At 37.9% G+C, this 25,235-nt stretch overlaps 1 protein-coding gene across 1 annotated transcript in view; it reads left to right on the forward strand.

Moving 5' to 3' along the window:
- Nucleotides 1–25,235, forward strand: part of LOC149777405 (uncharacterized) — a 59,430-nt gene that overhangs the window by 23,554 nt on the left and 10,641 nt on the right. The window contains exon 5 of the mRNA XM_089941391.1: nucleotides 10,249–10,319. Within this exon, the coding sequence (XP_089797517.1) occupies nucleotides 10,249–10,319 (71 nt within the window). The remainder of the gene's footprint in view (nucleotides 1–10,248; nucleotides 10,320–25,235) is intronic.

A 25,235-nucleotide genomic window follows, 5' to 3' on the forward strand; every position in this document is an offset into this window, starting at 1 on the left:
CACAGAGCAAGCGATTAGTCGCAGCGGAAAACTCGCGAGAGTTATAACAGATCATAATCATGCCTGCATGTGAAAAAACCTTGTTGCCTCATACATTTCGCTGTAACCTCGAGCATTTAAATGAAAACATCAAAGTCCTTGCCACGGTACAACTTTGGCGGCTCAATTGCTTAATCATATCTGACAATCGTGTAGCCAAATCTACGTAGGACTTGTCCTGCCACTTGCGTTGTATTTGATTGAGACACGGAGACTTCCTCTAACAACCGTAAGTCGTTCACGTTTACGCTTAAGCATTCAAAATCCGCGTAAATGACGTGTGGGATATATTTGCTGTGGCATTTCGCTATTTCCTTTGCAGTAAAAGCCACTGTCCTCAAATAACAGTTGCGTGCTAACTACGTTTATGCAGCGTTCACACGAAAGCTTTTTCCCAGTGTACTTACACACCATTCGAGAAAGAACTTTTATCCACTCGTAATGGTATCGCGCCACTGGGACATCAATGCTGCTCAATAATAGCAGATCGATTCTTAACCGTACTTGCATGGGAGCTGTGCATAGTTGAGTTAGCTGAGGTCTATGTTCAAGTAAAAACATTACCAGCGTTGTGTAGTTCAAACTTCCTAATCTCCGTAACATTTTCAGGAAATTTTATTTTATCAGGCTTGAGTTCACGCAGGTGCTATTTGCGTTTTTTTAGGCTGGTATTTAGTGAGGATAAGTTTGACTATTCTAAAAACTGGTATAAACCTTTTCTCATTTATTACTGCTTGTAACTCGACCCGCGAAAAGGCTTTAAACGGAAAAATATCAAGATCAACTTTCGCATATCGTACAAGAGTACATGTTGAACCTTCGTTGGTGCAATTTTCAATCTTCTCTAGAATCTTTGCAAAAGCTTTGTTGATTTCATCAGTGCTAGCCTCGGTGTCTTCATCATTCAAGATTGTACAGACATCTATCCAGAATCATGAATGTAAGATTTTAAACATATCATTGTCTGGTGAAGTGATGCTTACCATGGAGCTAAGTAATATAATAAAGTACACACCAAGAACAATATTCACTTTTAACCATTATGTGTCAAGTTGATGTAATATTGATATAACTCCCTATGTATATTAGAAAGAGGATTCACAGCGTCAATGAATCTTGCATATTGATTGGAACAATGGCCTGATAATGTAGCAAATCATGAAAGCGCCCGTGCAACGTAAATTCGGAATTTGGAGTCGTCTTGCTCTAGCGGCAATGGCAGCTGTGAGATCTCGGTGGTTGTTTTCCTCATCAGCAGCTACACGTGTAATTTCAGCCCGCCGTGCTCGAGAAAGAACGTTAATATGTAACTGTATGTCTGGTGCACGAAGTTGTCTCACGGTCAATTTAATACTTTCTTTGATGTTAGAAAGATGCCATTACCCTAGGAACTTACTAGCATCATTAGCCGCAGACGTGAATTATTTCACAGCACTATTATGTGTCAAGCTGTGTATTCTGATAGCATTTAATACTAGTCCACTACAATTCTCTAACACTTCTGTATTGCCAGAGTATATTAGTTTTTATACAAGGTCATAGCACTGTAACTTTCGACTCATTACGTTAACTTCCCCATGTGGATTCACGTGAGCTACAAACAAAGATACATATGATATGTGTGTACAAAATGTGATGGGGTGGGGGAAGTTATGATTAATGTATAAGTGTTTCGGGTTGGGAAACCAGATATTGGCCAAGCTGTCTGAAACTTCTGTTAGGACACTACTTAAGTACTGATCCGATTCAGTTCTCGTTTGAATTGTGAATAGCTCAATATCTTTGAATAAATCTGACGATAATCTACTATGCTCCTTCCCCCTTTTGAAAAATGTGTGAAATCTCAGTCAACACCATCTACTATACAGTTTTGAAAATGAATATTAAACATACAGCATAAATGTACCAAACTTTTGCCAAATGATTTTACTTCAGTATCTCCGGTGGCCTAGTGGTTAGAGCGTCCGCCTCGGATGCGGGAGGTCGCGGGTTCGAACCTTGGTCGAGTCATACCAAAGCTTTAAAAATGGTACTAACCGTTGCCTCGTTAGGCACTTAGAATTAAGAGGTTAGTGTTAGTATCCAGATTATTTTATTTGGAAATGTTTTTCTAACCTTCTTATGCGATGTGTAATTTCAAAATATTTTTTAATTCATGTTTAATTTGTGTCCAGAGCTGAGTTATATTTGTATATGCTGCTGGACTCTTAAGGTTGGTTGTATATCTTCTTTAAATACTGTGTGTCTGTTGGCAAATGTGGTGGATAGCAACGCGTCACAATGCAGTGAGTTCCATGCCTATTTTGGATTGGTCAGTGCACCCAGTTTGATTAACAGGTCGGAAATATCCATTCTGCAGAATTCCGCGCTTAGTATAAAAAGGGTTATCAGCGTCTGCCCGGTTGGGTTTCCGAGGGTCGTAAGAAGAGTTCCGTGTGTTCAGACGGTACGTGAGAAAATCTTTGTACTATTTTACTAATAATTCCATATATGCAATCAGATCACAATTGTTATTCATAACACGAGCACATATCCATATATTTTAGAATGTTTGGGATCAGAAGTTCTTATCATATAGGATGTATTTTGTACCTATAGTGAATCTGTAAGGCACATTTCTGGCTGTGTGCACTGAAAATATCCCAAAATGTTATTTTCATCATAAATACACTTATTTTTGGTAACATATTTTAATTTAGTTTTTTGACAGAGTGAAGTATTGTAGCAGAAGGCTGATATCACATTACAATGAATCATTCTACTTAATAATTGTTAGCCGACACTCTTAAAAATACACTAAAAATGTTCAAACAGATCATTTGAATCAGGTTTACACATTTGACCTTAATAAGTACATGGCACATGTCCCATATATGCAAATGTCCATCCTTGTGTACAAGTTTTGGGGACCAGAATTTCACATTTAGTTGATCTATTGGTACCTATAGCTGATCTGTGAGGCACATTTACCTGTATTCACAAATTGTTATTTCCATTATGAATAAGATTACTTACAGTAGTTGTATCTTTCAATTTAGTACATTGTCAATGAACCTTCCTCTATAATGGTATTTTACTAATGTTGCACCAATGATCAAACCTCAGTATCCCCACATTGCCTTAAACTTGATGATACCTAGTGTACCTAATTAGTTATTTATCCTGTAAATGGCTAAATATTCTCATAGAAACCTCACATTCTTTTGGATCATTTATCACTTTAATGTATGCCCATTGCTTCACATTTGTGAGTGTCACTATGTCAAGTTGAATATTTTCCCCCATATTTGCACCCATCTTGTCATTTGAAATCTTCATATCGAACACATTTTAACTTCATTTACCTTTATCGTACTGCTTTCTAATATTAAGTGAAACATGTTACATCTTTTGATTTCTAGTCTAGAACAAGGTGTTATGGCTGGATTAGTTTGGAAGCTCTCCAGTAGTTAGGTGGTGATAGTAAGGTTTCATAGGGACATGTGCAAAGTACCTGCCAAAACTGAACAAGGTTAGTTCATATTACCACACTTATATATAGTACGTCAAAGACAATCAAATAAAATTTATACATTAAAACTTTTTAATATTTGTAAATGTTCATGTCAAGTTCCATACTAATAAACTGATAAATTAAATATGTTTGTCCAAATGCACACAACCACTGTGATATAAAATCAATGACTTATTATTTAGAAGTGATGCAACTGATATTTGAATGTTACATTTTTACGTTTTTGTGACTGTTAATAAACCAAATTAAACTTAAATTTGAGTGTGCGTTTCATCCCTAGTCCCATCCTTATAATAAGGATTGTCAGCTTCATCAGAGACCTCTTGGAGTATGGTTTAAGTTTAAATGGGCCTTTATTCTAAGGAGAGTTCATCGGCCACAAAGACCATAGTGAGTCAATGAATGGTCACCAAGTTTAGCAGTTTAAAAGCGCTGCATTGAGTGTAATGGAGAGTTATTGCCGGTAATACTGTTTCAAATGATGATTCTAGGTTTAGGAATATGAAAGATATACGTTAGGTGCTGAAGCAAACTTCAATGATAACATGGCCTGCTTTAATTGCCGGTTAAATCTGGATATTCAAGATAGATCTGAATTTGTAACAGATTGACGTGAGGTTGTGTCTCAGTAGCATGGATGTATTTGCTATTTTTTAGCAAAAAGGTTTGACATTAACATGGAAATCCTCACGTTAGCATAATAGTATATACTTCAACGATTTATGTTAGCTTAAGTTAAGACCATTGCGTTCTTAAAAAGACAATAAATGCAATAATAATGTTACGGAATTGCGCTGGCCGTTAAAGCACCACAGTTTTTCATAATTTTCACCATTCTTCTAATCTTACTAAAATTTGGAAGGAAGCAAAATATACGTTTTTTAAAACAAAACATCTGAAATAAGTTTGTACACACCATAAATAACATGCTTGACCTTTTTTTTTTGCATTTCTTATATCATTTATTTATATTTGGAACAAAGCAATCTATAATAATTTTACATACGGATCACCAACCGTATCCGACACAGTATGGTGCTGGTTTATTCTATTTGCAACTTGTGAAGTTATCAAATCGTGTGTTTCAGCTCTCGACTGAAATAGATAGTTTCCGAATGGCGTCATCAGCCGGCATATTTGTGGTCAGCTGGAAGATTGACCGTTGCCTTAATAATGTGTTTGGAAGTTGCAATAAATTTATTGAATCTCCAGATATTTTTACGAAAATTACATGCATAAACAGATCGCAAATCAAGCTTTCTGTTAGTATCTATGTTTGTGATTTATAAGCTGACTTGGCCCCAGTGTGCCTTGTTAAAAAGGGTACATTTTGGTGGTCGCACATAGGATAAACTGCCCTTCGTCCAGGTCACATGGTCTAAATATCGATACACAGATGTCGTCTATTAATGGATTAATTCGCGTGCATGTGAAAATGGCTTTTTTTTTCTCAGTTTGAGGGAGAAATTACCTATCTCCTAATGTGATGAATCGTCGATATTATCTAGTTTTAAAGGCACACAATGATGTTTAGGACCGATATCTTTCAGGATTAGGTATTATTCAGGTGATTTGACATATACGACTTTATGTACATAACGACGGCATTAGGACTTAAGATATGAGGATCAGAAATTCCAAAGGTTACTAGAACACATTGCGTCACGAGGGTGATTTCGATTCAGGTATTTTATCTAACACTGAACAACCTCTAATCATAAATATAACTGTTTATTTTGTGCGGCAAGACATAATAGAGACAGGAAAACATTAGTATGTTGACAGCTACGTATTTGACCAGACATACGTTCGAGACATACCTCGCTTGTCGTAGGTTTCAAATTATATGCACGAGAAACCTAAGCTGACAAAAGATTTTTTAAAAATACGCATATGGGGTTGGGGGTGGGGACGTACAGAATTTGGAGGATAACGATTAATACCAAGGTAAGTTACATTTTGTATAGCTCTATCCTAGCTATATAAGTAGTAATCTGCAATGAAGTTAGCTGCGGATTAGTTATTATTTATGAGACTACACGCTAACTAGCCATTTTCCAAACATGGATCACTGAGTGTTGTTTGTATCAGATATTGACCCCAATCAAGGTATTCTATTATTTTAACAACGTATGCAGTGTTGCCTGCATTTGTAACTTATTATTAGTATCATATTTCAGCAAAGGCAGCTGAACTGCCAAAACTGCTTCCAGATAAGCATTCCTACTCAACCCCAAGGGTTGAGCAGTTCCATAACCACATCAAGAAAGTCACTTGAAAATCATTTTCCCATGAATAATCAGTTCCCACCCATCGAATAATCAATTGAATAATTTCTCAACCAGTTAGGAAATACAATGCAATGAATGAAATTTGGAAGTCTGGTATGGGAGACGGGTAACTTTACAATTCCCTCACCATGTCTAGTAAATCTCTTGAGAGAAATTCCCTTAGAATAATCAATTACCCAATTCACCTTTCCATCCCTTCAACCGATCTATTATCCAGTACTCAGTCAATCAAATTAATCAGCCCCCATCAGGAAATACATTACAATGAAGCTAAATTAGCACTGGCAACTAAAATTTTCATTGTAGTGAATATTTATTTCTATTACAGAACCAAAAAGACCGCTATTGACAGCAGGTTTAAATCGGTATTTATTAATTCCTATTTTCATGTGAATCTAAGAATTTACCCAATAATCTCCCATTCTCGCTTTACACCAGTAGTTATCTTGGGGTTGCTACGGGGCACAACACTAGCCCGTATGTTTATATTGTGGGATGGTTAAAGGCACAACGGATGATCCTAAAATTATCTGTAGGTTTACATGGGCTTTACATTATTGTCCCAGACTGTCTGAGAAATTTATATGCAGAAAAAACTGTATTGGGTACTACGGGATATTCTATGTTACAACCCAGCACAACACGTATAGTGTCCAGAAAATATCCAAACACACAACTCTACTATCCAGATGAAAAGGGCACAAAAGCAATACTTAAATACTTTTATGTATATCTATATTTTGTGTAACCGTTGGTACATGACTGTGTATATATTGCATGTAATTGTTGTTAGTGACTGTAAATTGTACTAATCGTCAATAAATAAGATACACTATGGGTGAAGATTCCATTTTAAAGATCCTGAGCTATAAATAAATATTAACAAGTTAAATTCAACATATATATTGAACCTGTCGACAAGTTTGGAGTAATTTCTTATTGGCTTGTGATGTCATTTGGGTTCTTAGACGACTAAGTTATTTCCCGTTAGATGGGCTGGTTTGGTGGATTACGACATGTGGGAGGGGGTGCTCACCAGTTAGTATGTACTTTTGAGAGAGTGACGTATGTAAGGTGAAGTTCTTTGCATTTGAAACATGCACAGTGGAGAAATTGTTGGCATACCTCTATGCTACTTTGCTGTAATGTGGCCGACATTTCTTTGGATATTGTACTTATGGAAATTGTACATGATCTAAGGACACTGCTAACTAAAATGACTGCTCTCTTGTGCTAAAACATCAGCCTGAATTAGTCTAAAGTACACTTTCCTTAGCAGCTATTGAAATAGGGAAAATGAGACATTACTAGCTTCTGAAAGCGCAATGAATGAATTACCAAGTATATAAAATGGTAAAAAAAAGTTATCGGCTCCTTTTTATACAATTTACCTCTGAAGTTCAGGAAGTGAAAATGACCCAATGGAGCTAGCAGTTTTTTGAAAGTTTCACATCTGGAGTAAGGCCAAGCTGTATAATCTATAATCCATATTACATCCATCAATCATACACCAAACTAAAGGGAAGTAAAGCCTCTTTGAACAATACCTAAGATATACAAGGCCTTTTTTAACTAGCCAGTAAAGCTTGTTTGGAAACCCGGGGAAATTCTTTTCCTTTAAAATTCTAATACAAAACTGTAGAGCGCCTGAATGAATATTGTGAAATATTAGATTGATTAATAAGGTCTGTCACTTGGAGTATATTATGACATATAGTCGTAATAGACACTTGGGGACGTGCATAAGCAGAAAACATATTAATGTGTTAATGCCAGTTTGCGTATGTATTTAACGTTGTTTTTAGATATAATTTGAAAGGTGACATTTGTTTGAATTTTTCATAGCAATTACAAAGTGTTCAGTGGACTAAACTATTATTCTGAGACTATTGCGAGAATTTATTCAAAGGAGCTTTTGACAATGACATTATGATAAAACGCGACTGATGGCAGACAAGTACATTTGAGGATCTTGAATTAATTCGGAATATTCGATTCTTTAGGACTTGTAATAGAACGATTTAAGTCATAATACTATAAGTTTTTCATATATTTTTATCTTAAAACTTTCGTAAGTAAATTGTTTGTTATGTTTTACAAAACCTCTTGATTGTCCTTCTTTCTGTTACTTAGATTATGAAAATTACAACATAAGAAGACATACTGTCACACAGAGGTTGGAAGTGTATGCAGACACATTACTATACCCTTATCACACAAAGAGAAAAGGGGTAAAAGGGTTTTAGAAGTTTTTGTTTTTGTGTAAGACAGACACAAAACATGCACACAGACACATAACAAAATACACATATTTGGCAAATATGAGCAGTATCACTCTTTTCTTCAAATCTGGTTGGCCCTGAACAAAATTCTTTCTGCACTCAGTGTCTTTTTCTCCCTTATGCTGTAGCTGTCGCTTTGTTCTTTTGTCTCTCCTCCGAGCCTTCTCTCTCTTTAATAACGTCTTCGCGCTGGACATTTACTACCAAGTCATGCACCATTTTTAGACGTCGTTCCTCCAACTCGTGCTCTTCTGGGCGAGATGATGCCTGACTCGGTGTGTGTGAACCATTGCTACACTCATTTAAGCTATCTTCGAAATACTTTTTAGTGGTTGATGAGTTAACGATAGGTGGCCAGAATTGACATGACTTGGATTAAGTCGCGTTAGACCATTTGGCGACAATTTAATGTACTCACCTGGTACTAACTAATTACTAGTACTCGCTTATGGATAATAAGTGTCCACTCAATGCTTTAATGTATGCAAAGCATATTCTTTAATTTAGATGTCTGGAAGCAGAAAAGGACTAGAGGTCCTGCTGCATTCCTCGAGCGGCCGCGGAATCCTTCTGAAAATCTGTCGAAGTTCTATTCACCAAAATACTCTCGATTATCTAATTCGGACGTTCCCTACAACCAATTTTATTTAAGCTACATATTATAATTAGGATCAGGCTAGCCAATTGAAGAATTGTCCTACTCTGTTCTATTGTAGAATATATTGTATGCAGTGTATATTAATTTTGCAGCAAAGAGAACCAACAGAGCCATATTAGTGTGGTTCCATGATTTTTGTGGTCTTTATTAGGTATTATTCGAGTAGTCTTTTAGAACTGTGGGCGAAAAGATTGTATTTTTGTTTTGCATGTTGTTGCTTTTTTAATTTATCGAAACTGGTTTTTAAGCCATAGTGAAACCCTCATGCATTTGAGACAATTTTAACTCGCCCTCACAAGGGATGAAATGTAACTTCTGGTGATGAAAGCAGGTATGGTCTCAGGTGTTCGGGCTGCTCAGGCATGAGCCTAATCCATCCCTTGGAACACCCTGGATCGATGAAGTCAGCTACTACTAAGTTATTCATTGAAGACCAAACTGTGGTGGGCTGTGACAACAACTTCCAGGATTCTCTCATCTCGTTGATCATCAGCTACTCTACAGAAATTGGAAAATCGCTTTATTTCTCCCCCTTTCGATAGCTGGATTTTGAGATTCTTTCGAGTCGTCCCTTATAAGTGAGTCTCTTGGAGGCTTCTGAGACCGTTCGGAAGTCTTCTATTTGGCGTCTTGCTACTTCTAGATCTTCTTTCAGCTCACACAGCCCCATGGCCTCTGTTTGGTCTAGTATATATCCCGCCTCTTGTTGATTGTAGTGGGTAGTGGCAACTAATTAGGTATTTTTTTCTTTGTCGCCGCCGCTCTCGTGTCCGTTTATGGTGTCGGTGTTCCTTGAGCTTTACTTAACGACTGTGCCGCCGTTGTTGCTGCACATAGTGGGTAGGGTTTTCTCCTTTCGGCCTCTTGCTTTCTGCTCACATCTTGGGACCGTTGATACTTTCTCTCAACTGTTTTCTTTATCATCCTCCCCCCACTGCCTTTCCCCTTTATGTCGTGATTTCACTGCTGTTGTGGGTAGCAGGGAGGTTCTTCCTAGTTTTTATGTTTAAAGCTGGAAGTGTAATTGAAGGTGGAAGAAATTTTTCCCTTAATATTTTAATAGGGCCGAATAACCAGTACGTGATATAGGACCTCTCCACATGAATGGTTCAAAATTCTCTATTAAAAATCAGACTAGAATTTGTTTGACCCAATAAATGTATTGCTTTATGCTTATATGACAGCATGGACTAGTTTAGCAAATAATGAACCGTCCCTAATTTCTGAATTCTCTGGATAATTTATGTGTATGTGTATATTAATTTGCCTTTGTATTAAGTGTTTGGATCTTGTTTTGTATTGCACAGCGTGGAGTACTAATTTCCAGATCGAAATAAGTCTCACAAATTTGAAACAAGATATAACCATTTATATGTGAATTTAGAGTTGTGTGATGCGAGGCCATTAGGTGATTGGAGAAAACGTGTTTTTTAAATAGTATTTGAGTGTTTAATAATCTTTCAGTTTACAACTACCTTGGTCTTGATGTCCTTATACATAAGAAATATTATCGGCCTGAAGTCGGGCTCAAACAGGTATTTGAATAACTGGGTATGAGACCCTTTGCGAGTACAAATAAGTTTAAAAACCAACGTGATGGCTTACTTTGTAGCCTTTTACTCGAGTCGTGGCAAGCCAGTCTAAGTTCTTCGCCTGTAAAAATCAGTGACAACTCACCTCTGCCCGCGTATATTCAAGTCTCGGCTCGGCAGTCTTCTTGGGTTCTTCCGTCACCGGAAGCAGCAGCAGGGGCGACCGATCCCAAAAAGTAGTGGCGAACGCCATTTTAGAGTCTGATGCTAAAAATGCAATTAATTATCCAAAGGCCAATCCGAAGCTTGTATGTAAGTCTAGTTACTACGTTGAAGGGGGAGAGGCGACCCCAAAAAGTGACGTCGACCTTGATGGGGGAGGGGGGCCGTCGATATCAACAAATATACAACGCCCTGTTTTCGTAAAGGCCCTTGTTGTTAATCCCGTTAGTCAGTTCCGAGGTTTTGTTATTATTTTATTTGGCCCAATCCTGGCGAAAAAGCAAAAAAGATTGTTATAAAACTCTAATCCGAAGCTTGTATCGATTCTGATTATTGGTCAAATATAAATAAACTGTATTTTCTGATTGAGTCTATTTTATGTAGTTGAATTATTTATACTATTTGCCACAAAGTAAGTAAGTCCTGGATTTATGTCGAAATATTTTCCAGTGGCTGAGATAGATTCAAATTCGTTTGTTTAGCCAGTATCAAGTTTTATTAATTTAACTGGTCGCGGTACTTTTTGCATTTGCCAGTTTTCCTCGGTTTACTATTCTCGCTCAAGTTGATCGCTTGAAGTTTTAAAATAAAAATGATTATCGGTTTCATGTGTTGATATGATCAATGACAAGACCCTCATCTATCACGAAGTTGATACATTCATAAACAATTTAGTGGGCAAGATATTTTGATTTTGCCACACCAATCGATAAGTAACCTACATTATTTATACTACCAAGTGGTTATTTGTTTCTCCAGTGTCGTATAACACCGGCTTTGCTAGCTTCGTTGTTAACATATATAGAATGAGTCTTGAATTTATCGAGATTAATATTTTCATTAACTTGTTTCACTTTGTCTAATAAGACATTATTATTTGTTCTAAAACTCTCGATGTAATATCTTGTGTCCTTTATTTTAACATTATCGTCAGCTTTCATTATCTGAAAATATTTTTTCAGCGCGCGATATTTTCGTCCACCACAAGACACATAATCCACTTCTTTCCACCCTACATATCAGATACGGTGTCGGGCCGGTACTGCCAGGTCTGTTATTTATCATATGAACACTACAAAAATCACCGCGACATATTTTCCACAAGGAGTTATTGATCCTATCCTTAGTCATCTGCAATTTTCCTTTTGCCGTTGGCATAATTATAGTTTATCATTTTTGTTTCTTATTAGAGGAACGTCATATTGTAATAAAGAAAGTATATCATATACTACAGCAAAATGAGTAATTCTACTGTTGCAATTAAAGTCGCAGCCGTATTCGAACAAATTTATTCACATGGTGGCCTGCGATGGCCACAGTTGCTACAGGTTGATCCCGGCAAAGAATTTCTCGGTGTAGTAACGACGCTGATGCAACAACTTAACGTTAAAATCAGATGTGGACACACTGCATTAATCCTCATCAGGCAATAGTTGAAAGATTTAATCGAACACTTGCTGAGCGATTATTTGGACATCAATACTTGCAGGAATTACTGATCAAGGACAGATCTCGTGAATGGGTAGCAAGAGTACCTCACGTGGTAGCCGCGTTAAAACAATGAGGTCACTCGTGAAAATAACATAAAACCCGTCGAGACAATTGCGGAAAAACGTATACCACGACGAAAATCACATAGAAAAACATTATAACAACTCTTGTTGGGCAGTAACGTAACGGTCAGGTATTTATATGAACCCTGTGAACTTGTAGGTGGTGCGGCAAGAGCATCAGATCCCGTCTGAAGTGTAACCACACATAAAATTACCAGCGTGGTAATACCTACTGGCCAGCCAGCAATCTACAGACTCGATTCAACAACTCAACGCTGATTAGTCCGTCGACAACTACAGGTAATTCCTGAAAACTCCCAGTTACAACCGGGTGGGATTCGTGCTAACAAATGTCGCTAATGCTGAGAAGCTTTCTCGAGGGAACTTGCTCCCTTCTTCTTTTAGATTCAAGACATGTCAGTGTGACATTTTCGCGTGTGTGGCAGAAGCTACTATCAATGCTGTCCAATGGTACATTGTTGTACTTCGTTAAAAAATATTGACACACCTTGATTGTGTTTCAGCAGGTACATTGATTATTTTATTGTTGTTTCAGCGTCATTATAAATACAGCTTCTAGATCAAACTGGCGTTTTCTTCGCATAACCAGCTATTTTTTTCTTCACCACGTTGGTTCTTTTTCTAGTTGATACACCAGGTGTTGCTGGCAATTCCTTAACGTAGACAATTCTTCTCAGCTGATATATTTTTGTGACTCGCAATACAGCCAGATAAACTAAATTGACCATTCGATGCGATCATCGACAATCCAAATATTAGAATCTGAGATTGTTAGCCCCTGCGAATAATCAATTGTTATAGTATAACCTAGATTCCAGCACGATGGGTTTAGTGATAGCGCCTGCCGTACATCATCTACTGGAACCTCGACGATATCATTTAGAACTAGTTTTGTTGTGTATTTGTGTATCTGTTCTAGGAATGTCAACGTGTATATTTTGTGGAAGGGTACTTGCAGGGCGAAAGCATAGTAGAACTGGCAGCTTTGGATATCTTACCCTTTGAAGCTCAAATAATCTACGCTGAAGTGAATCACTGACGATTTTTCGTGATGCTGCTATCTGAAATTATTAGGTCGCTGTGAGTTCCAGAAATCAGATACTGGTGTTTCTGGAATCATTGTACGCATTATTTCACACTGATTTTTCTCCGGCTGTAATATGATTAGCGATTTCAATTGTCGTAATGTTTCATCGCGCGATCGATGGTCATACAATATTTCTTCTAATTGGCTAACGTAATTGCGCAGCCAATCATGCGGATATTCACGTGTAAACGGAGGTGGCTGTCCTTCATCGCCGCACATAATAATTGCCCTGTTTCTCGACGACAGTATGTCGCGAGACGTTTTATCAATGTATATTTGGACACAGTACATATTTTCACCCCAAAAAACTATTCTCGGTATATATTTTGCCTCATTCGCTTGAGCGTCCACGCATTACCTCGCCATCTAAAGAAACTGTGATACATGCACGATTTGACACCATTCAGTTTCATCTCTTTGGCAAGACAGTGAGTTGGCGTTAGCACAATTATGTCAGAGCTATTAAACAAATTTATTGCACGTATTGTTTTATCAGACCCACCAGGACTCTTAAGATATATCGTGCTATGTCTCGTGACTGGATAATTCACTGACAGTGAAGATGATGGTTCTGATACTTTATCATTTCGGTAATAAGCGCTGACTGGTTTAACATCTTCCGATTTAGAATAATGACGTATTTGCAGGTGCGTTATTTTCTATTGACCCCAGCTAGCATCGGCGTCTATAAGTGCTTTCAAAAGCTCCAATTTCGATTGACTTATATAAAATGAATCCGTGGCTAATCTAGCAGCATCCGCTGAAAAACCGATTAATCATCGATGACAGGTTTATTGACAAATATGTGTGCATCAAAGATCTCAAAAGAGTAAACAGAGTGAGTCGCCGTAGTAGCAGCCAACTATCATGCTGATTTTTATTCCATTTCGCGTGTTCGCACTTTGCCGCTACATCAATACTCCTCTCGATGTTGTATCTGCAATCACAACATCAAGTTTTACTTGGTCCATTATTAATCTAGTACCGCGTTGATTATCAGATGACTACACTAGAGTAAATTTACCAATAACTTTTCTGCAAATATCTTTATCATCGCGTGGTGACCAAACACATTTTTTGTGGTTTAAATGAAATTATCGCAGATGTCACAGTCAGCGACGTTAAAATGTCACTATCTAACACATACCGTAACAGACTACTGGAGCCCAACCACTTTGATATTTTGCTCAGCAGGCATCGAGATTAATTTTTGTATCTGGTTTATTAAAATGTCGACTAAACCAGGCATGTAGAACCGGATGAATATTTGACGCAAACTCGAATGATTCAATTTTGGCAAATCCGGTAAGATCGTATCTGGGAAGTTGACCATTTATCGCAACTCTTGTTATTTTGTGTGTTGGATGACCGAATTGTTCAAAATACTTATTACAATCGGCGAGTCCTAGAAACGCCTTAGCGTATAAACAAACGTTCTCAACCGAGATCATGTCGACGGAGTTATATTTTCTGTTCCATTAACCACCATGGCCAAAGTCGACGCAAGACCGTGATGTATCTTCGTGAAATTCAATTGGTGTTGGACGTCACTGATATTTGTTCTTGCGCTATATTAACCTCAACAGACGAAGTAGTAAAACAATTATTGAGTGATTCATCATTTTCGCCGTCACAATTTACCGCAATTTGTTTAATCGCACGTTGGAGAGATTCTTTCCAATAAAGTATACCGGACGATAGCACGAACTGATTAAACCCGCGACATCCCGTATCCGAGATGGACGCATTAACCACTTAAGGCACCTGCGCGGTCGATACAAATGGAAAATCATTGACAACTCCAAGCACAGATAATGAACTATAAGATAGTGATTTCGCAGACAGTATAAGTTGCGTAAATTCTTTCAAAACAAAAACAATCATTGTATGTATCACGACAATCATAGCGGTGATAAAAGCGGTTTTCTTGGTTGCCAATATAGATCACCACCTTTTATACCCCTATGACTTTATCCTCTTCTATGGTGGCATATTGTTCACTTTCATGGATTACAATAACCGGGTTGAGATGCAAACACGCGTAATTTATTTTAATACAAACATAGAAGATCGTAGCCTATTTAAATACCAAATATCGTAAACTTTCATTATCACACTAATGGACAAGATTAATGACATGGAATTCATTGATACAGACCACAATGTTAGATTCAACAAATGACAGAAGAAAAGCAAACAAAAGGGCGGTTTAGGAACGATGGGTCGGTTGCATTTGGACATGTCTTTTCAAGACAAATCTTTGTTAAATGGAGTGGAAGTACGCCTGCTACTGAATTGAAACAGTACGATGTTCCATGTGATCACCAATGTCAACAAGTACAAAACCATCATAACCATGTTTTGCGTGCGCCGTGTGGAAGTCTGACCTAAAGGCTGAAGCGAAATAATCAAAGTCTGGGCGGTAAATGTTTAAAAAAGAAAACTGAATAGTTTGCCTCTATGTACAATTGAGGCTGACAGAGAGTTGAACGTTATGGATAGCCCAAATTATACAACTAGGCAAGATTTGATCGATAGTACTTCTATGACGTTTCAGAAAGTTCCAGGTAGCTTTTGGTGACTCCGACCGGAATTTCCCTCCTTTGCCTGGGTCAGACACGGTTCTAGTTGCTTCACACAAAGAAAACCCCAAGACCCATCTTTCATGCTGGAGTGAGTGTCGTCAGGTGTTTGGTTATTTTTTACACCAGACTATTAAATTAAGAAGCATGCGATGAATACATTACCTAGCAAACTGTGCTCTGTAGTAACAAGCTGTACAAGGCCTAATGGATATATACAGCCGGCTTTGCTGTATCGCTGATCACATTCGTATAAAAATCAAGTTGAACGCCAATTTTTGATTTCTTGGCGTCATTGTAGTGTTTGTGCTGACGTTGAGTTAGCGATACTTTATTTGGGTCTTTGAACGCCGCTGATTTCAGAGATATTTTGCCCCAGAACTCTTCTTTGATGCCGATTGCAACTTTTTAACCTGAGCTGGTGTCAGAGTAACATTTACATGATGATATGACATTGTAGCATCATGAATCATTGACTTGCATGTTTGGAAAACACTTATACGTTTTCAACGGACGCATCAGTGATTCTCATTCGTCCACCCTGGCCTTCAAGTAACATTGTTTTGTCCAATAGTATAACAAAGATTGCTTAGTAACCACCAGGTGGTAATCAAGTTTCAGCCAGAAATAGTACATCGAATATAGTGATGTAAAGTCCCGGTGATATATCTGCAAACCAGAACCAACATTCTGACCGCGCCCCATGAATGTCATCAATCGATGATACGCACGTGTAACGTGATTATTATCGAAATTCAGTAACACTTCTTTGGATGGTTCTTGATGTCCATTTATTCTCACAGAAACTTCGCTAACCCCAAGCGTGTAAAACACCATTGGATTTCGAGCTTGTGAATCTACTCGGGCATTTTCCTGAAACTCTATAAATGTTTGTCGTGGCGCTGATGTTCCCTGCTAAGGTGCTATCTGCCACATAAACAGCCCAGCAACGTTACTCTGGACACGCTCTGTCGTCATGCACGACAGCGTTGATTTTCCACCGCTATCCATAAAAGAGAGCAGCCATTATTCTTCAACGACTGATGGTCTAATTTTTTGTCATTCAGTCTCGCTTTACCATCATTAAAACCAGCAGGATGCCAGGCTGTGTCGTTCTCGGTGGCTTTTTTGACAAAAACCATGATGTGTTTAGCACCAAAAATATCCATCCTGACATTTCTCCAGAATCCAAATATGTGTGTTAGTAGAATTACACATGAAAATGCTTCTTCACCGTTTAACATCGATCGGCATGATGCGATCCCTTGGTTGAAAGTTTTCATTCATTAATGCGACTTCAATTTTAGTTCATTCTCACGTTTTTGCTCTCAGAATGATCAGTGGCATCCTTCCCGAAAACCACTGTCGGACGATCAGACCGCGAATAATCATCGGAATATCTTGCCAGACCCAATATCGCCTTATCATCGTCGACGTTTTCAAGACATGATTCAATATACTTTCCGTCAATGCTGTACGTGGCACTGTTAAACAACGCCATAACACCATTATTAACAAAACCAGCTCGATCTAAAATTCTGTATGCTATATTATCTGCTTCTAAAAGTTGACCTTCGATCTCAATAAATGCATCGGCGGGCAAGAAATATATATATGCTTGTATCCTGAATTTGCAGCTCGATTAGGCCAACGTGCGTCAGGTACACAAGCATCACAAGAATAATACTGATATTCATGCAACGATTCATCTTTGAGAACTGGCGTGTCCATGTCAAATGCGGGATCAGATACACCTCTAAACATATTATCATAGTATTTGTTGTTTAAAATGACCGCCGAGTCAGGCCACTTCCCGCTATCAGATTTGCGGTTATATTATTTTCTCTCTGGGAGGCTTGTTGTTTTGTCAGTGACGGCACTCCAGATAATTCTTTCAATCGCTCATTTGCAGCTTCATTTATTATTTTACTGATACTTCCTGTCATCACTTTGTTGCTGGGCAGTTTTACTGGATTGCTTGCATTGAAATGCTTCCTATTCTGCTCCGGTTTTCGTCGTACTAATTGTGCGAGTCTGTCCCTGATCGCTGAGAATACTTTACCAGCCACTTCGCCAAGAGTGCCAATACCCTTCTCACGAACACCTTCGATGGCTTTCATGCCATGTTGTTATGCAATCGGAATAGCTTTTGGGGCTATCATTGTGAATAAACGGTGAATAACATGTCATTTTCGCCGATCTAATTGATGAATCACTGTAGTGATCGTCGGTAACTTCATCAATCAGTGCTCGATAAATGCTGCTTTCCATGATTCCACCGGTACACAAACGCTGACAAATAGCAGCTTATTTGCTGATGATTTCTTGGGAATTATTGCCGGCTCGTCTTCCACCAATCAGAATTTCTAGTCGATCAACATAAGCAAGGAAGTTATGTGGACAAAGTTTATATTGAATCACCGGCGAAGTTTGTTTTTATGACGTCGATCACGAGTGGCAGGTCCACTTCCGGTTGCTCCTTCAGGTGGTTTGTCGTGCGGATCTGGTTGATGATCAGGAGAGCGCAACCAGAGTGACTCTCACTTAGCTTTGCTTTTCTCCTTTTTTGTTTTACATGTAGTTTTTACACTTCATTTGTTTTCCTTTTTTCTCGCTGTTTTCAATTTCACGCTTCAATTTTTACTGTCTCTCTTTCCTTTTCTGTTTATTTTGTTCAGTATGCTCATCTACTATCCCGCTAAAAACTTTTAAATCTTCATCATCATCCTGATTTGATAAACACCAAAATGACTGCGAAATATATATTTATGCCAATCAACGCTTCTTACATTTTTATTATGTTCAGGTTTTATTTTTTTATACGGCCCAAGCGAGGCAAAGTCAAATATTTGGATTTAAACCATCATAGCGACAGTACCTTCCTCGTTAAATTTATATATCATGTCGGTGTAAACTCTTGGTGGTGGTGGTTGAACCTCGGGTGGTGGTTGACCTGGTGGTGGAGAGGGTTGAAGACGGCCAGCAATATCACCAGGTAATGTCTCAAGAGTTTTCTCTGTCGCCCCAGTTGCTGTAACACTTTTTCTGGTTGGTTCGACAATTGGTTTAATAATTGTTCTGAACCCTCTAAATTCCACATGAACCTCCTGACGTTGTTGCAGCTGCTGTTTGACAGAATCACGGACTGGAGAATATTTCTTAATCGCATTAAGTCTTTCTCTAGCCTATTTAGCTGTACAGGATCAACCATTATTATACTACTACAGCAATGTAATTACACTTCATAAGTTAGTGAGTATATAAATGTAACGTACTTTTTCTTAACCAACAATAAGTATCGGAAAGTGTTCTTCTGACCGCAACTTAGAATAACCAATCCTGTGATTAGTAACAGCTATAAATAACACACAGATCGCATTACAAAACACACACTTGGTTTACTTATGTATCTTTTGATTCAGACATACACTTAGTTATAAATTATCTGTAGTCCGCAGCTAAGGTTATTGATTTTTCTGTAAATAACATTGCTGGTCACGCTTAAATATAACACACGGCTCACAGACCACAACAGGCACTTAGCCGGGTGATTACAAATATACATAGCGGAAGTGTGGTTCAGATATTTTTTTTTCTGTGAATAACACCGATTTTTATATCTTTTATTTAAGCCATTCTCAAGTGCGAGGATAGTTATAAATTATCTGTAGTCAGCATATAAAGTTAATGATTTATCGCCAGCAGGTATTTCTTTATATATTAAGTTTTATAAGATATCCATCGAACACGCAGTAGTCTAGTGGTAAACGTCGTCGGGCGTACCATGTCGATTGTTAATCATCGTGCGGTCAAACCCGGTGCTGGGCATATTTGTCACTGGGTTACAATCAAGTTATTATAAGTGGGGGTCGATCCCCAAGCGCTCGAAACTCAATAGGAGAACATTATCAGCGATCAGTACATATACTGCGCTGACGAATTCTCGGACAACCTTCTGAATTTCTAGCATTTCGTTTGGCATCAAGAAATTCACCGGGCTGGGGTGGTGGGGGTGGGGTGGTGTATATGTGACCATGAAAGGAAAACACTTCATACTCCCTTCATGTTAAAAATAAACAGTAAAGGTAAAGAGCATTAATATAGCGAGAAATAAATATAGTCAGAAATGCATCGGAAATGCCAGGAATAAATATAGCCAGAACTACAAAGAAAAACCTCATTGAAGGGTACCCCGTGATGGAACTCACATAAATTGGCGAAGTTTGAAGTTTGACAATAAACTAAACTGGCAAAGTTTGAAGGGTACCCCTTGAAAGGACCTATAAATTGGCTACAAACTATAATGGCATAATTAGCAAAGTTTAAAGGGTAACCCATGAATGGCCCCCCATAAATTGGCAATAAACTAAACTGGCATAAATTGGCACAAAGAATAAGCTCAGCCCTTACTCTCTGTTTTTGCAACACGAAACTCCGAAGGAAAGTACTATTTTCGCCCGGATTAGGCCATTGAAAGTAACAACACTTGCAATGCTTGCATTAACATCAACAAGAACAGAAACTATTTGTGAATCCCTACACTTCTTATTGCACATCCCACAAATGCCACCATTGACACCTCTTCCCTGCACACCCACCCATTCTTATACCATAACACGGTCAAAATGTAAAAAGCATTGTTTATATTTTATGTGTCTTTCAGCCTTGAAGACTTTCAATATACTTGGTCGAGAAAATATATAAAATTGACATTGTGGTTGACAGTTTTGTACACGTGACTTGTGATTCCCTCATGTAGCACCACCACCTCGAGGAAAAAGGGTTCTCGGGTGGCTTTGTAGTCTAACCTTTCGTTTTTACAGATCTTTGAGATCTCACCTCCGCGTGCGTTTGAGTCGTGGCTACGTGGGTATGTGAGAAAGCTAGCGAGTAAATTCCCGTGGGATGGCGGTTCTTAACGAGATCTTCCTGGTTTCTTCCGCCCCAAATATACTGGCCGTCATGTATAGGCTATCTGTTGCTGAAAAATGGCGTTAAACCCACACAGGCAAAAAAGTAACACATGGGAAAGAGCAAGGAATATTAACGCGATAGTTTTTAATATGGGCGAAATAAAAATAACTATAAAGCTGAGCTAATTTCAATCCAGCTGTAAAGGATAAATGAACGGTCAGACATATATTCAGAGCGTATTAAAAAATCGCCGACGCTTTTAGAAGCTGTTGTATTACTTCTACTTCTACTACTACCAATAATAATAATAATAATAATAATAGTCTCTATTGAAACTACAATATATTTAGCAATAAGAGCTATTCTAACGTTTCCTTCTCAGAAAAATCATTATGTATAATCTGTAATATGGATCGGGGTATTATTAGCTGTGTGCCAGACGACACTCATGACGTAGAGATTTGAACTTCGAGTTTATAGCATTGGAAGGAATGGTGTTCCGTGATTTTGGAACTCAGAGACATTTTGAAATAGGATGAATGAGATAGTGGAACTAAACTATACTGCTGTGGCAGAGAATTATGATAACAACCATAAAATACTCGTTTGGTAAAATACGCCAAATATAAATTCTGGTTCATACTGACCATCAGCTTTATAAAAGTACAGTTCACTAGCGATTACCAATACATTATATTGACTTTTACATTGTCCTCTGAAGCAATTTTGCTTTTTATTCTGGTGGATTTTTTAATGATCATTGTGATAATCTTCCAGGAAATATAGTACAGGTACAAGACACATTATTTAGGTTTTTTGTTTGTTCTTTTTGTTCTGCTTTGAAAATTCATTTTGCTTTTCATAATTGTACTATTTCGTGCAAGTTTCTAAACTAATCTCATCGTCACATTCCTCTTATAAATGTAAATCTTGAAAGAAGTTTGTTATGATTTACAGACCACTTTCCTAAACTATACGCATCTTTTTCCTATCGGGTACAATGTGTTCGATTATTTTTTTAGTTTTTCCCTTGGGGTGGTGCATGCAGCATAACTGTCCAAATATCTGACACAAAGGGGAGGGCCATCTGTAATCTGAGAGAGGGGATAGCGGTCAGTGAAAAATCCAAGTCAGTGCAATTATGCGTTACATTGATATATGGATAGTGTCTCAGCTCAGTGAAACTGAATCATTTTTGAGTTTTTAAGAAACTTTCTAACATATATCAGCTGGTTAGCTACCAGAGCACCTTCTTTCGTGCTTAAACAGAGCTAAATAATTTACTAATAATTTTGTTCACAACTATAATTCGAGACTGAGATAAGCAGTAAGGGAAAATGATGATTAAGGGCTTTTCGTGTTTTAAAGCCATCTTTTGTAACTGAGAAGGCTACTTGCAAAGAGCCCACTTTTAAAATGCAATCCCTCCAAATAATAAAAATGTCTTTAAAGACAGGAATAGCAACTATTCATCGTTGTCCCTTACTACCGTATTATTGTTCACTCAACCAGCTCGATGTAGCCCTTGCGAGCAAATGCCTTTTATTACTCAAAAGTATTCGAAGTGATCAAATGTCTCTATTTGGTGATGGAGTTCTTACTCGTTATCCGTGTAACCAATAACATATATTTTTATTCCATCAGGGAAGCGGCGGAGAGGCTTGTTTTGTTTATGAGAGTTGTTTGTATCTTGTGACTCAGATTTTATTACCATTGTCTGAAGGGTGATCAAATAGATCAAATAACTCCTTACTGCTAAATATGTCAGCGTAAGCATTCTCTGTCAAAATCGTATCGCAGAGAGAGAGAGAGAGAGAGAGAGAGTCCATAAACAGCAGGCCCACCGTATTTATTTAAAAAAAGTTATACATCAGATGCTTGGATAAATCCAGAATGGCAGCACCAACATAAACTGGCTTATTTAGTTTTAGGTTTGCTTTTTTTTCTTCTGTGAAGGACAACTAGATTTTCGGTGATTATTGTATATAGAGATAAAATCATTAGCTATATTTACTATTTCCACGTTAACGCGCTTTCTGATATTTTCTATGGTTTTTCCAGAACGGCATTATATTCATAAACTTATGTAATTATTTTTCAAAATCAGTTTTAGCCTCTGCCCTCTTTGCTTTGTTAGCCTCCTTGAAAGTCTTAAGCCATGGTGACTGCTTAAAATTTTAACACCTTATGTATTTTCTGCAGAATCAGGTTGCCAGGCATTGTTTAAGATTTCCTATGAAAATTACATAGTTGTTTTTATTCATTAAATCTGGAACAAGTTTTTCCACTCTGCTCTTACCAACTCTAAACTTAATTTTTATTTCCCGCTGTTCCCCATTAGTATGTCATCTTTTATCAGCAGGGATTCAGGTCAGAATTGGTAATAAGTATGCTCCTAATGCAGATGCTTTGGGTATTCCAGATCAACATCTACGAAATACCCTACGTCCTTTGGTATTTTATTTTCTCTATTTCTCCGAGAAAGGTTTCTTCGCATATTAACTCAATACATACAGTTTGCAGTGACCGATTAATGGCATGGTCGTAGAGATTATTGTTATTCGGATAAATAATGTATGATGACAGCTCAGAGGCATTATAATTGAATAGGTCTTTATTATTAGCGGCGGCGTAATTTTGTGATTACTCTTATTCAACCTCGAAGACCTTTTCAGTGAAATTAAACATATCAGGATCTTCTGATAGCTCTAGCTCTAAATTTGTTTTGACATAGCAGTATCTCATGAATGTCCTGCCGATGAGTAATACTATACAATGTCCAGCAAAATAGCCTTACAAGCATACGCTGCGGAAATTTCAAAAACTATCTGCTTGCAGCAGCACATTAGTGATCAGGTTTAAGTTATGCTAAATTCCAAGATTTTATCAACCAAACCGACGCCATACTTGGAAAACCAAAGGTACATAGTTGGAGAAGATAAATTGAAGATTGCAATGCGTACGTGCCTGTTATATGGCAGACGTCTTTGCAGCGACCGAGAGCCTGCTCTCCATCGACACAATACTCTTGCCCTGGTAGCTCCGTTTTACAGATATGACAGTTAACAGCATTTATTATTAAAACTAATTATTTCTTATTTTGCCAGTGACATCACTGGCGCTGAATTATTGTAAAATGTCATTATTTATCTACCTCCACTATGATATATTTTAAGAACCATTTAGTTGAGTTTTTACCACGATACAATTTAACCGGCTTTGAGTAGCTGTCATCAGTAACTCCAAATTGGTATATGGTAGTGTGTGTTTGCTGTTGAGTAAATGTTGAGACTTCTTGAATCCTGACTAGTTTCTATGTGGTTTTGCTGCTATAATCAATGATTCAAAGTCTCCTTATTTACAATTGGAACCTTCATTGCATGAATAAAATTAGAAATTTTAAATTGATTTTCTTTTCTTGCCATGGATATTTGTGACCAATTAAGCAGTTACTAACATGCTCATTGAGAAATTGTTTTGTGAGATGCAGCCATGAAGACAGCGATAGAAGAATATTTTTATTTTATTTTTTGCTACATTGCTTGCCGGATACACCATCCAACCTTTTTTTTTATCCATACATAGTAGTTGCTGAAAGACAACACGTTTATTGTATTATTGACCTTTTCACTCATGTAGCGTGTGTATAATTTCTTACCTCAGCAAGCTTGCTCTTTACTTAATCCAAAAACTTTCACTGTGAGGTTATTTAAAGTTTCACATGTTCCAATGTCCTTTTTCAGAAAAGTTAAGCGTGTTTTCATACTTTTTATAGCGTAACACAGGCTCAGCATGAGATTTTGGTGGATGCAGCGCTGATTGCACAGCCCAGATAAAACACTTTTCGTCATTGTCGTAATTGGGTGATGATGGTAAAGTGTCTTTTGAAACTACGCTCTGAAATTTTTAACTCTTCTATACATTGTTTCAATGTCAAAATTACTAACCGGATTTATCTTCCTCTGATTTATCTCTGTATCACCGTTTGTTGGTTATGCTTTTCTACACGCTGCTTTGCTCCTTCTGGCGGATTAAGCCTCGGCCAACTCCAATGAACCCCGGAGAAAGGCTTCTTGCAGTAGCGGCGAGCAGTGGTCCAATAAATCCACCTTGGCACCACGCGCCTGACCCAGCGCGCATGTTCTCCGCTGCCGATTTTGTCTTTTTACTGTTTCTTTTTGTTTTTCTAAGCAGTATTATTCATTCAGTTACATACAAGTTTACACTTTTGACGACGGCTTCAGGAGAGGATGCTCTTCGTGAGGACATTCCATATCCTAATGTCGCGTTTTGTGTAGCCCCAAATACTGCTCCTGATGAACTACGAGATTCGATCATTCCTGTGTAAGTGAGGAAACCCAGTACGTTCGCTGCTGTCAGCAACACGTAGGAGCCGGGGAACGGCCTGTACAAATCACAATCCTAGAAATAAGTGTTGTCATCACTTTCTTGCACTTCTGACACGATCGACTCTGTGGCGAAAAAGAACCTCATTAGGTCCGACAACTATGTGGTGGTGATCTATCTCCTCAAAGTGGGA

The sequence above is a fragment of the Sinohyriopsis cumingii genome, chromosome 18 (assembly GCF_028554795.1).
Source record: "Sinohyriopsis cumingii isolate HCF-2022 chromosome 18, ASM2855479v2, whole genome shotgun sequence".
NCBI classification, from domain to species: Eukaryota; Metazoa; Mollusca; class Bivalvia; order Unionida; family Unionidae; genus Sinohyriopsis; species Sinohyriopsis cumingii.